Source organism: Hemiscyllium ocellatum, chromosome 10 (assembly GCF_020745735.1).
Source record: "Hemiscyllium ocellatum isolate sHemOce1 chromosome 10, sHemOce1.pat.X.cur, whole genome shotgun sequence".
Lineage (NCBI taxonomy): Eukaryota > Metazoa > Chordata > Chondrichthyes > Orectolobiformes > Hemiscylliidae > Hemiscyllium > Hemiscyllium ocellatum.
In genome coordinates this window covers 76,798,859-76,813,333 of record NC_083410.1, presented here as the reverse complement: position 1 = coordinate 76,813,333, position 14,475 = coordinate 76,798,859, and the positions used below count along the sequence as shown (strand labels likewise).

The 14,475-nt window shown below is 40.7% G+C and overlaps 1 protein-coding gene across 2 annotated transcripts in view; it reads left to right on the top strand.

Moving 5' to 3' along the window:
- Window positions 1-14,475, top strand: part of nt5e (5'-nucleotidase, ecto (CD73)) — an 84,288-nt gene that overhangs the window by 62,593 nt on the left and 7,220 nt on the right. For both annotated transcript variants that reach the window (XM_060830995.1, XM_060830994.1), the window contains exon 6: window positions 9,199-9,307. In XM_060830995.1, coding sequence (XP_060686978.1) covers window positions 9,199-9,307 — 109 coding nt within the window. The remainder of the gene's footprint in view (window positions 1-9,198; window positions 9,308-14,475) is intronic.

The window sequence follows — 14,475 nt, the reverse complement described above, 5'->3', positions numbered from 1 at the left end:
CACTAGTGGGTTTGAGCTACAGGGAGAGACTGAGTAGTCTGGGGCTTTTCCCCTGGATGATTGGAGACTGATGGGAAACCTTATAGAGGATTATAAAATCATGAGGGGCATGGATAGGATGAATGATAAAGGTCTTTTTCCCAGGATAGGGGAGTCCAAAACAAGAGGGTATAGGTTTAAGGTGAGAGGGAAAAGATTTAAAATGAACCTGATGAGTAACCTTTACATGCAAAGGGAATGAGCTGCCAGAGATGGTGGCAGAGTGGGCACAATTACGACATTTAAAGAACATTTGTATGTGTACATAAATATGATGGGTTTAGAGCAATATGGGCCAAATGCTGGCAAATGGGACTAGATCAGTTAAGCATATCTGGTCAGTACGGATGAGTTGGACTGAATGATCTGTTTCCATGCTTTATATTTCTATAACTCTATGACTCTATAAGAAAAATGTGGGCTATCTGATATAGTTTAACGAAGATAGGGAAAGGGATACCTTCAGATCATTCTCTTTGTTCAGGTAATATATGTTAGTTGCACATTAAGTAATAAAGACACTTTGTGTTCCAACTTCATTTTGATTTAGCTCACTCTCTATGTCTTCCTCGCCTTTCGTGGTTTACATTGCCCTTAATGGGCTTTGCACATAAAATAATTTAATTGAAAAACACTGGTGATTTACTGATGGTGGTTAATGAATAAAAACCATGGTGATTTGAGATTGGGGAACATCAGTTGGGTGTAAGAGCACTTTTGAAAAAAAAGACATCCTAAGAGACACCTCTCTCACTGCATATCTTTGAAAGATGGAAATGTATACTGGGACAATTCCCACACCAATTCACTTTTGGCCATTCTCTTGTATGTTGACTATTGACTGGCGAAAAGCATAGACTGTCATTGCTGCTCCGGAACATTACTTAAATTTTTATGCTATTGTTTTAATACTGAGTTAATAATTTTACTGAAACAGTTGAAGGAAAGAGATGAGTTAAGGGTGAATTGAAATTCAGCTCTGGAATTCAGTGAGAAGGCAAGTTCTCCCTGGTGTACTGGATAATATTTGTCCCTCAATTAGTATTACTAAAACATAGATTATCTGCTCATTATCACATCACTTGGTTCAATTCACTGAATGAAAACTGACTGCAACATTTACTGCATTACAACAGTGACTATGGGCTGTATGTCTTTGAATAGGGAAATGTGATTTAGACCCATGTCCTGACTCTTGAAACCTCTGCCTGTCCTCTACTCAGATTTGCCATATTTTTATTTACCTGAAGATGTGGTTTGACATGTTCAGGTTTTCCAACTCCCAACCCAATGTCAAAGGATTGTAGGTGACAAGGTGGGCTCATCAGACATCCTGTCGCGGTTCACTGCCGTGTCAGTCCAGCTCTCACCCAACTCATTGCCTTCATGTCCTCTCATGCCCTCCATACACTATGTTCTCTATGTCCTTCCAAATCCAATACTCTGTAATACTCACAAGTAGTCTCCATAACACTGTCTCAGTTGGTACAGTCCCCAGGAGCCATGTAACATCAATGAGAATTCTTTGAACCAGGTTTAACAATGCATCCTCTAATAATTAAGTATAGCTGTCACTGAAAATCATAATAATTAGAGCTATAAAATCCTACAGCACAGAAAAAGGCCCATTGACCCATTGTGTTCAGACCAGTCAAAAACAACCACCTAACTATTCTAATTTCATTTTCCAGCTCTTGGACCATATCCTTCCATGCCTTGACAGCACAAGTGCACATCTAAATGCAACTTAAATATTATGAGGATTTCTGCCTCAAACACCGTTACAGGCAGCAAGTTCCAGATACCCACCAGAAAAAGTTTTTCTTCACATCTCCTCTAAACATTCTGCCCTTACCTATAGTCATTAATCCCTCTGTTATGGACGGCACAGCGACTCAGTGGTTAGCACTGCTGCCTCTCAGTGCCAGGGACCTGGGTTTGATTTCAACCTTAGGCGACTATCTGTTTAGAGTTTGCACATCTCCCTCTGTCTGCATGGGAGTCTGTCTCCAAGTGCTCCAGTTTCCTCTCACAGTCCAAAGATGTGCAGATTAGGTGTATTAGCCATGCTAAATTTCCATAGTATGTTCAGGGATGTGTAGATTAGATGTATTAGCCATGGAAAGTGCAGGGTTACAGGGATAGGGTAGGGAATGGGTCTAGGTGGGATGGTCTTCAGAGGGTCAGTGTGGACTTGGTGGGCCAAATAGTCTGTTTCCATTGTTCTGATTCCATGTTTCTTTCTGTCTACCCTATCTGTGCCCCTCAATTTTGTACATCTCAATCATGACCTCTCTTAATTTCCTCTGCACCAAGGAAATAACCCTAATCTGTCAAATCTCTTCTTAACTAAAACTCTTCAGCCCAGGCAACATTCTGATAAATCCCTTGTGCACCCCTCCAGTGCTATTATATCCCTTCTATAATTTGGATCCCAGAACTACACACAACACTCCAGCTGTAGCCTAACCAACATTGTATATAATTTCAGCATAACCTCTCTGCTCTTAAACGCAATGCCTCAGCTAATAAAGGCAAGTGTACCATATGCCCTCTTAACCACTTAACCACCTGCCCTGTACCTTCGGGGGCCAGTATACATGCTCTCAAAGTCTCTTGGTGCTCTGTACTTCCCAGGACCCTATATCCATCATGTATTCTCTTGCATTTGGACAGGACAAACAAGGCACCACTTTACGTTTATCCAGACTGAAATAAATTTGCCATCAATTAGCCCATCTGACCTACATATCTATATCTTCTTGTAGACTAAGGCTATTTTCCTCACTCTTAGTACTCAACCAATTTTTGTAACATGTGCGAACTTACTGATCAGCCCTCCTACACTGAAGTCTAAATTATTTATGTAACCCACAATCAGGAAGGGCCCCACCAATGACCCTTGTGGGATCCCACTGGATACAATTTCAGTCAGGGAGAGATGCTGGAACTATCACCCTCTGCTTCCTACTACTGAGCAAATTGTGGATTAAATTCGCCAATTTCGTTGGATCCCATGGGATATTCCTTTTGATATCAGTCTCACATGTAGGATTGTCTCAAAAGGTTTGCTGAAGTCCAAATATACTACATCAAAAGTATTGCTCTCATCTATATACTTTGTCACCTCTGCAAAACATTCCATCAAGTTCCTCAAACATGACCTTCCCTCAACAAAGCCAATCTAACTTTTTTCTTGATTTAATGCCTGGCTCTCCAAATGCAGATTAATTCTGTCCCTTAGAATTGTCCCAATAGATTATCCATCAATGAGGTTACACTGACAGGCCACATTTCCTGGCTTATCCCTTGCTCCCTCTTGAGTAATGGTATCAGACTGGCTGTCTTCCAGTCCTCCGGCATGTCTCCTGTAGTCAGAGTGCAATTGGGATGTTTTTGCAAGTGCCTCTACTATTTCCTTCCATGTCTCCCACAACCTGTGATAAATTTCCTTTGGCCTTGGCCATGTCTATTTTTAAGCTCACCAGACTACTCAGAACTTCCTCTCTATGGTAATTCTTATAATTACATCACAGATCTTCTCCCTGATTTCCACACCCATATCATCCCTCTCATTAGTGAACACCAACACAAAGTATTCATTTGGAACTCTACTTACATCCTCTGGCTCCATGCTCAAATTACCACTGTAGTCCTTAATGGGCCCTATTCTTCGCTCATTATTTTTTAACCTCAATGTGCTGTTAAAACAACCTCAATTTTTCCTTTGTTTTATCTGCCAACATCTTTTTGTGTAACCTTTTAACTCTCTTAATCTTTTCAAGTTCCCTCTTGCACATACTGTACTCCTGCAGGGTGTCTGCTGTTTACAGCCGTCGACATTTATCATAAGCCTCACTTCTCTTCCTCTTTATCCAATGATGTATATCCTTTGTTATCTAGAGTTAGCACGATTTGAAGATCTCTTTCTCTTTATTGGACCATTTTAGCCCTATACTCTCCATTTTTCCACTGTTCTGAGACTGATTTATCTGAAAGTATCTACCCCAGTCCACTCTGACCAAAACATATCATGATTTTATTAAAATCAGCCTTCCAACAGTTTAGAACTTTGATTTCAGGCCCATTCTTATCCTCTTCCAAGTAAAATAATTTAGACCCAATTTAAACAAAAGTAAATCTCATCAACTAATCACTGTTATAAATGGAAACATTTGATCAGTAATTACATCAGAGACATGTAATCCATTAAAAACCTCTTAAAACTGTCCGTCATGCTGTGAATATAACCTCAATGACACAAATTGTCTTCTAGCTGCTGAAATACAGCCAAGCATAAAGAGTGTAGGGCCATTCTTAAGGAGGGAAATAAAGAAGGCAGAGAGGGAAAGGAGAGAAAGGATAATGCAAAGACACTCTACAAGTAAATTAAGAGCGAAAGAGCAACTAGAAAGAGAATAAGATCCCTTAAAAGATCATGTTTAATTACAGGGATAACTGAGAGACTAAATGAATATTTTGCATTAGTTTTTGCTGTAGACAAATAAATGGAGGTGAGAGAATTTGGGGAAACAAATACAGATGTCTTGAAAACAGTTCTCATTACAAAAGAGGAAGTGCTGAAGCCTTAGAAAACATAAAGGTGGTTAAATCTCTGGGACCTGATCAAGTTTATTCCAGGATGTTGTGGGAAATTAGGGACGAAATTGTAGGACCTCTCATAGAAATATATGTATCATCTATAACCATGGATGAGGTGCTAGAGGACTGGACGATGGCTAATGTTTTGCCTTTGTTTAAGAAAGGTTGTAAGGAGACACCTAGGAACTATAGACCTATAAGCCTGACATCACTCATGGGTATGTTGTTGGAGGTGATTCTGACAGATAGGATTTACGTACATTTGGAGAGGCAAGGACTAATTAGGGAAAGTGAGCATGGCTTTGTGCAAGAGAAAGAGTTTATTTTAAACTTGATTTTAGTTTTTTGAGGAAGTAACCAAAAGGATTGAGGCAGAGCCATGATTCCATATGGTAGACTAATTAGTAAAGTCAGACCACATGGGATTCAGGGTGAACTTGCCAATTGGATTCAAAATTGGCTTTATGGTAGGAGACAGAGAGTGGTGATGGTGGGTTGTTTTTCAGACTGGAGGCTTGTGACAAGTGTTGTCCCACAAATGTCAGCACTGGGCCCACTGTTGTTCGTCATGAGCATATCAGAGACATGGTTAGTAACTTTGCGGATGACACCAAAATTGGTAGTGAAAATTGGACAGTGAAGAAGATTACCTAACATTACGAAGAGATTTTGATCAACTGGTTCAATGGACTGAGGCATGGCACATAGAGTTTAATTTGGACAAATGTAAAGGTATTGCATTTCAGTAAAACAAGCAGGGGCAGGGCTTGTACAGTTAATGCCAGGGCCCTGAGTAGTGTTGTAGAACAAAGATTAAGAGTTTAGGTACACACTACTTTGAAAATTGCATCACAGGCAGACAGAGTGGTTAAGAAGGCATTTTAGTGTGCTTAAATTCATTGCTCAGACCATTGAGTATAGGAGTTAGAATGTCCATGACTCCCTGGTCAGGTCCATGCCTCCCATCTACACACCCTCCCCTCCTGGCACCTTCCCCTGCTATTGCACAAAATGCAAAAATTGTGCCCACACCTCCTGCCTCACCTCCATCCAAGGCCCCAAAGGATCATTCCACATCCATCAGAGATTCACCTGTACTTCTACACACGTCATCTACTGCATCCAATGCACCCGATGTGGTCTCCTATACACTGGGGAGACAGGATGCCAACTTGCTAATAGTTTGAGAGAACATTGCTGGGACACCTGCACTAACTAATACCACTATCCCTTCTCTGAACACTTCAACTCCCCTTTCCACTCCTCCAAAAACATGCCGGTCCTGGGCCTCCTCCATCACCAAACCCTAACCATCCAAACCCTAACCACCCAAGGAAGAATGCCTCATCTTCAGCCCTGGGGACCTCTAACCACATGGGACCAATGTGGATATCACCAGTTTCACCATTTCCCCTCGCCTCACCTTATCTCAGTCCCAAATTCTAACTCAGCACTGCGCTTTTGAACGGTCCTACCTGTCTATCTTCCTTCACACCCATCTGATCCACCCTCCTCTCCAACCCATCACTTTCAGCCCCACCTTTATCTACTTCTCACTTTCCCACCCACCCCCCCCCCAGCCCAACCCCTTCCATTTATCTATCAGCCCCCCCCACCCCCCCCCCCCCCCCCCACCCCCCCTTGGACCACAAGCCACATTCCTGATAAAGAGCATATGTCTGAAATGTCAATTCTCCTGCTCCTCAGATGCTGCCTGACTGGCTGTGCTTTTCCAGCACCACACTTTTTGATTCTGATCTCCAGCACCTACAATCCTCACTTTCTCCTAGTTAGGACGACATGTTCAGGTCATACAGGACATTGATGAGGTCTCTTCTGGAATACTGTGTTCAGCTCTGGTCACCCTGTTATAGGAAGGATGTTATTAAATTGGAGAGGGTTCAGAAAAGATATACCAGGATGTCTCTCGGAGTGTAGGATTTGAGTTATTAACAGAGGCTGGATAGGCTGGGACTTCTTTCACTGAAGAGTAGGAGGTTGAGGTTTATAAAATCATGAGGGTCATAGATAAAGTGAATGCCAAAGGTCTTTTCCCTAGGAAGGGGGAAATTCAAAACTAGGGGGCATATTTTTCAGGTGAGAGGCAAACGTTTTAAAAAGGGCATGAGGGGCAACTTTACACAGTGGTTTATGTGTAGGATGAACTGCCAGAGGAAGTGGTGGATGCAGATACAGTTACAACATTTAAAAGACATTTGGATAAATACATGAATAGGAAAGCTTTCGAGGAATAGGGGCCAAATGCAGGCAAGTTGGACCAGTTAGTTTGGAAACATTGTCGAGATGGACTAGTTGAACTGAATGGTTTGTTTCCATGCTGTATGATTCTGACTCAAATTTACTTAACTGATTTTTTTTTTAAATTTACAAGTGCAAGCAATGAAATCTATTGGAACTGCAAAAATAGATGTTTAAGTGAATTAACGGGTTTCCATAGGAATCAGTGTTGGAATGTAACCTGGAGTTAGGTTCTTTTGAATATTTTTTCTTCCTTTATCAAACCAATGTACAAATTGAAATATTATTTATGTGTAGTATTGTACACTCCTGACTCAAAAAATCAGCAAAGTAAAATAAATTATTACACATAAAAAAGTACATTAGAAACTTTTGCAGTAGACAAAAGACATGAACATATTGGAAGTTGAAATGCTGCACATTCCTAAATATATAAGATAACCATTAAAATAAAGTAAATTTAGTTACTAAAACACAGTAAATATAAAATAAAAGTTTGAAAAATTACACTCATCTAATTTTAGCTTGATCAAGTTCCATCTAGTGGCAGAAATTGACAGGCAACATTTGAAATCCCAAGACAAGAACAAAACGCTGTGAATGGGAAATGGGCAAAGAGGAACTGAGGACAAGGACAGGTGTGGGAACAAGGTTGAAATCCAGGCTGAGGGCAAGCTCAGGCCCAAGGCTGGAACAAGGATGGCAGAAAGGTTGGAGAAAGGCAGCAGTGGGTTAAAAACAACAGCAGATGGTCCATGCATGTTGATGCATTGACTCCCAGTTTTGGAAGGAGCAAATCTAAAGGTAAGGCTGAGAATAAGGGCAGGAAGTCAGGAAGAAAAGCAGCTAAAGTCCCTGGTGGTAACAATGGAATCTGAAAACAGTAAAAATAAGATTCAGGGATGGAAATGGATGCTGGCTGGGGCTGTTTTCAGGCTACAAAACAGGAAACTTGTGGTGGATGAATTAAATTGCAACACTCATTGTTAAATGCATATATATTGACATTATTTCACTTTAACATTGTAAATTAAAGAGGGAGTTACTGTATATTAATATATTATAACATAAAACATGTTATTTTGTTTAGCCAACAGAAATATAATACATTCTCTTATATGATCTCCATTCTTCATATTCATTGTCTATATCTATTTAAACTGAAATTCATAACTTTTTAATTGATCTGACCACATTGGCAGTCATTTATGTTGCCATCAATTGCCTTTTGTCACCTCAGTATTATCACTCGATCTCACCCCTATCTTTGATCATCTGCTACTGAAACCCTCATTCATGCCTTCATAGTGGGCGGCACGGTGGCACAGTGGTTAGCACTGCTGCCTCACAGCGCCTGTAGACCCGGGTTCAATTCCCGACTCAGGCGACTGACTGTGTGGAGTTTGCACGTTCTCCCCGTGTCTGCGTGGGTTTCCTCCGGGTGCTCCGGTTTCCTCCCACAGTCACAAAGATGTGCGGGTCAGGTGAATTGGCCAAGCTAAATTGCCCATAGTGTTAGGTAAGCGGTAAAATGTAGGGGTATGGGTGGGTTGCGCTTCGGCGGGTCGGTGTGGACTTGTTGGGCCGAAGGGCCTGTTTCCACACTGTAAGTCTAATTTAATCTAAAAAAAAAATTATCTCCACATTCAACTATTCTGACACACTCCAATTGGTCTGTCATATTTTACCTTTTGAGGACAAGCAAAACCATGCTGTTCACAGGAAGTCCTTTTGCCCTCTCACCCTGTGCTTTCTAACTTTGGCTCCCAGCTAAATTATATCCTGATTTTAAAATTCTCATCCTTGTTTTCAAATTCCTCTGTGGCTTCACTCTTCACAAACTCTGTGATCTCCTCCAATTCCAGTAGCCTCCTAGATGACTGTGCTCCTCTAATTATGTCCTCTTGTGCATTCAGAATTACATAAATTCCATTAATGACTTGAATAGTCTAGACCCCCAACTTTACTTCTGTAACTCATTTCCCCATTTAAAAGGTTTCCTAAGACCTACCTGTTTAACCATGTTTTACACATCCAATCTAATATCACTTTGTGGTTTTGTGTCATATTTTGTTTTATATTGCACCTGTGAGCACCATGGGATATTTCATTTGATAAAGGTGCTCTACAAATATAAGTTCTTGTTGTTGTTGAATCTCAGTAATCAGTAAATAATGAACAATGTGATTGCAGAGAGCACAGTGATAAGAATGAAAATTCGGCAACAGTGTGGAGTATTATTAAAGTAAGTTAACAGAACCTCCATTGCTCTTCTCACTTGGTTTACAACAATTTCAGATTTATGAAAATATCCGGAAACCAGATGACAATTCATGGACCCATGTATCCATTTGTTTGACTCAAGGGGGTGGAATCCGTGCATCCATTGACGAGAAAGCTAATAATGGTATGTTGGACAGCTAATACTTCTACTAATACTTCTGAGTATTTCTTTCCCTGATAACCTGTACCCCATTTCATTAGGATCTACCTTAACTAGAAATAGCCCAAACTGAACCACTCATGAAGTGTTAATAAATTTAAAGCATTGAAGAATGTTTGGCTAATTTTAGGACATTATTAAGGTTTGAGATTTAGGAGTTGTTGGGCATTTAGCAAGAAAAAAATCCAAGAGGCACCTGTAACAATGGAGGAGATAATTGTTGTGAATCAAGGAGAAAGTAATGTCAAAAATGTTTTTTGTTTCAATTCATACATATTGCTTTTTGGACCAGCATTTATTGCCCATCTGCTGTTGCTCTTGAGAACAGGGTGGTGCGCTGCTCTTTGAACTATTGCAGTCCATTTGCTATAGGTAACCCCACAACATTTTTTGGATGAAGTTCCAGGATTTTGACCTAGCAACACTGAAGGAATAGCAATATAGTTCCAAGTCAAAATGGTGAGTGGCTTGGAGAGGAACTTGCATGTGGTGGTGTCCCTATGTATCTGCTATCCTTATCCTTCTCGATATCAGTGGTTATAGTTTTGGAAGGTGCTGCCCAGGGAACCCTGGTGAATGTCTACAATGCATTTTATAGCTGGTACCACTGCTACTGAGAACTGGTCATGGAGAAAGTGGATGCCCTAGATGGTGTCAAGTTTCTTTTGTGCTGTTGGAGCTACACTTATCCAGGTAAGCGGGAGTATTCCATCACTCTCCTGACTTGTGCCCTGCTGATGGTGGAAAGTCTTTGAGATAAGGAGGAGAGTTACTTGCTGTTGTATTCCTATTGCCTGACCTACTGTGCTAGCCACGATATATATATGGCTAAACTAGTCCTTTTTGTTCAATTCTAATTCAGGATGTTTGAAGTTCTGGTTTCAGTGGCGAGAACACCATTGAATGTGCAGAGGTTATCATTTGATTCTCTCATTTTGGAGATGATCATTACCTGGCACTTGTGTGATGAGAATGTCACTTGTTACTTGTCAACTCAAGCCTATTATCCATGTCTTGATGCATTCGAGCAGGGAATTGTATCTAAGGATCTGTGAGTGGTGCTGAACATTGTGCAATCATCATCGAATATTTCCACTTCTGACCTTATGATGGAGAGAAGATTATTGGTAAAGTAGCTGAAGATGTTTGGGTCTAGGACACTACAAGAAGATCTCTGCAGAGGTGTCCTGGATTTGAGAAAACTGACCTCCAGCTAACACAACCACATCCAATTTCCTTTGTGCCAAGTCTGACTCTAACCAGTGGTACATTTTGCCTCGATATCCATTGATTTTAGTTTTGCTATGGTTTCTTGACATCAGTCTTGGTCAAATATGGCCTTGATGTCAAGGGCAGTCACTCACCTCACCTCTGGAATTCACCTCTTTTATCCATGTTTGAACCCAGCCTGTAGTGAGGTCAGGAATTGAGTGACCCTGGCAGAATCCAAACTGGACATCACTGAGCAGGTTATTGCTAAACAGGTGCTATTTGATAGGACTGTTAATGACACCCTCATTCTCTTTACTGATGATAGAGAGTAAGATATTGAGTAGTAATTGGCAAGATTTGTCCTTTTTTTTGCCTACGGGACATACTTTGGCAATTTTCCATAATGTTGGCTAGATGCCAATGTTGTAGATTTAATGAAACAGCTTGGCTAAGGGTTCATTAAGCTCCGGAGCACAAGTCTTCAGACTACTACTGGAATACTTTAAGAGCCTACAGCCTTTGCAGTATCCAATGCCTCCAGCCATTTATTGATATAATGTAAAGTGAATCAAATTGGCTAAAGCCGGGCATCTGTAATGCTGAGGACCACTTTAGGAGGCCAAGATGGACCACCCACTCAGCACTTTTGGCTGAATATTGTTGCAAATGCTTCAGCCTATTCTTTTGCATTGATGTGTTGAGCACCCCTGTTATTGAGCATGCAGATATTTGTGGGTCCATCTCCTCGAGTGAGTTGTTTTGTCTGTCCACCATCTTTCTTTACAGCTAAAGAATAAGTAATAGTGGAACCACTAAGATTAGAAACCTGACAGTTTGTTTGGATTTCAGACACATGATTCTGTGCAACTGCATTGGTTAAAACTGGACTTTAAGAGGCACACGGGACATCAAAGTGCTCAGTTATTGCAACTTTGGGAATTGGAGGTTGGACTTGAAACCATTTCCTGATACTGCAATTTTGTATTATTGTATTACACAATTATAACTTACATAATGAGTAATAGCATAGATTAAATTTATTTTTCAATCCCAGAGGTTTACTTACAGACAAATTGCTTGCTAACTGCAAGTTATCAAAGCATATACACATCCTAAAATGTAGCAAGCCTGAATTCCTCATAATCACTAGTCATGTAGTTTCATTCTGGTCCTTAGCTTATTAACATTCTCAGGTCTTAAAGCAGTAAAACATAAGTGAGACAAAAAGACAGAGTTCAACCTTGCTTTTTTTTTGGCTAATTCTAAGTTGAATCAAGTTAGACTCTATGGCCCACTACTTCCTACAAAATCTTTCCTCATTCACTGTCACTCCTTAATACAAACATTACTAACCCTGCATATCCTTAGTACTGCCTACTCACTTGCTGAGGCATCTCCCCACCTGTATCAAAAGTAGCAACAATGCCACCCATTTCCACCTCCCATAATACCTGAATCTCCTTCCAGGAGCAAAATAATCCCCACTAGGGCAGAAAGAATGAAGACAGATGATGGGCTCTCTAATGTGGATAGCATCCTGTTTCTGAATGCCCCAAGTGGTGAACTGACCATGTCCAAGCACTTTGACTTGTATCAAAGAGTACCATGGACTTATTGTGCCAAGATACCCTGACTAGAGGATATCCCCCTCTTTACTTAACTGAGGCCTGCTGACAACTTTGACAAGTTTTGTGGGTTTGTGTCTGCGCTGAATGGTCTGCAATACAACAATAATGACTGCCTAGTATCACTAAGGGGTCAAAGCACAGAAAAGGAAAGGAAATGGTATGAGAATCCAGATAGGCCCAGGGCGAGTGAGCTCTCTGACAGCAAACGAAAAATCTAGAGATACAGCCTAGTCCAGTCCATGGGTTGGACATGCCTCCCAAATGCATAGTATCCTTACAACTGGTAAGGCCAGAGATACAGCATTGGAATTGCAGAAATGTACTGTGCGTCAATTATAGATGTCATGAAGATTCATAAAAGCTGATACATATTAGATGCCAATGTTAGTGAACATAGGCATATGGGGTCCATTCCTATGGAACATGGTATGAAATATTGGTGTGCGGTGTTGAACTTGGAAGTCGTTGGAGTTAGTAGCAACTTGAATCCACCAGCTCTGACTTTCTATGTCTTGAATTCTTGATGCCTAGCTTATGTGAAGAGTTTGGTTAAAAAAGGAAGCAGAATATTAATGAGGTGACTTGAATAATTAATGAGCCATTTAACAAACAATAATCTGACTTAATTAGTAACTCGCCCCAGCAAAGTGCAAAACCCATCTTGCTGCTTGGCTAGACTATAACAGATGGAGCAAGCTGATCCTGATGTCAAGATGAGCTTCATCGGACTTCTTGTCTAAACCTGCCACAAATCTCACCATAGCCCATACTGTTCAGACCCCTGTAAGATTCCACCCTGAGTATCACCTGAAATCCTGTGAATCCCCCTGGCTGTGGTAAACTTGGATTAATCTGCAAACATGTTTGTGTAGTCATTGTTCCAATTCAAGGTCATAAATATCATACATTATAATGAATTTATCAGCATTAGAGTCATTTAGAGCTGTACAGCTTGGAAACAAACTCTTCTGTCCAACTCATCCATGCCAACCTGATGTCCAAACTTTAATCTTGGCCAATATTCCTCGGAACTCTTCTTATTCATATACCATCCAGGTGCCTTTAAATGTTGTAATTGTACCACTTCCTCTGGCATTCCATATATGCACCATTCTATGCATGAAAAAGTTGCCCCTTGGGTCCATTTTAAATCTTTTCCCTCTCACCTTAAACCTATGCCCTCTAGTTTGGACTCTAACACCCTGGGGAAAAGGCCTAGTCTATTCATAATATCATGCCCTCATGATTTAATAAACCTCCATAAAGTCACCCCTCTACCTCTGATGCACCAGGGAAAATAGCCCCAGCCTATTCAGCCTCTCCCTATAACTCAAATCCTCCAACGCTGGCAACACTCTTGTAAAGCTTTTCTGAATGCTTTCAAGTTTCACAACATCCTTCCTGTAGTAGTGAGACTAGAATTGCATGCAGTATTCTAAAAGTGGCCTAATCAACATCCTGTACAGCTGCAACATGACATCCCCACTCAATAAAAGCATACTGAATGCCTTCTTCACTATCCTGTCTATCTGTGAATCCATTTGCAAGGAACTATGAACCTGCAGTCTTTGTTCAGCAACACTCGCCAGAACCTTACCATTAAGTGTATAAGTCCTGCCCTGACTTCTACACAAAGTCGCAAGTCACCCAGAAACACAGAATAAATAGAAACTAAACTAAACTTCAAATAAATACATACAGAGTAGAGGTTTTACGTTGAATGCAATTGTTGATCTGGCTACAAATCTTGTAGCAGAAGTTCTACTCATTTTGAAAATGTTCTGTAACTTGACATTGTATATATGTAAAATCATATGAAAGCTGTACCATGATCTGACGTAGTTAGGCAGCATTTGGATAGACTCTGGTTGGGATGAAGAGAGATGCTTGTGGGGGACAGTGGAAGGGTGAGCATGTAGGGGGCTGATTAGAGGGTGGACATTGTGGAAGAGGTTGAGCATTTTGAGGTGCGGAAGAGAGTGGCATTGTAGGGGAAGATAGGCGGAGTGAAGTGATGGACAGTGAGCATTGTAAGGGGGGATCTTGTGATTATCAGGGGATTGTGGGCATTTTTCGATGTGGACATGTGTGGAAATATTGTCAGTAGTTTGGATAAAGAAGCTTTTTTTAGACTTTACTACACAGCTCACACTGTCAATCATTGAGCTCAACCTGAGTTTAAGAAGACGAGTAGGATGGAGAATTGTAATAATTTTCTTTGAAGAACTGAATGATGGGCTAAATAAAGGGATGCAATAGATTGTATATCTTGTGAACATTCATATAAAATCA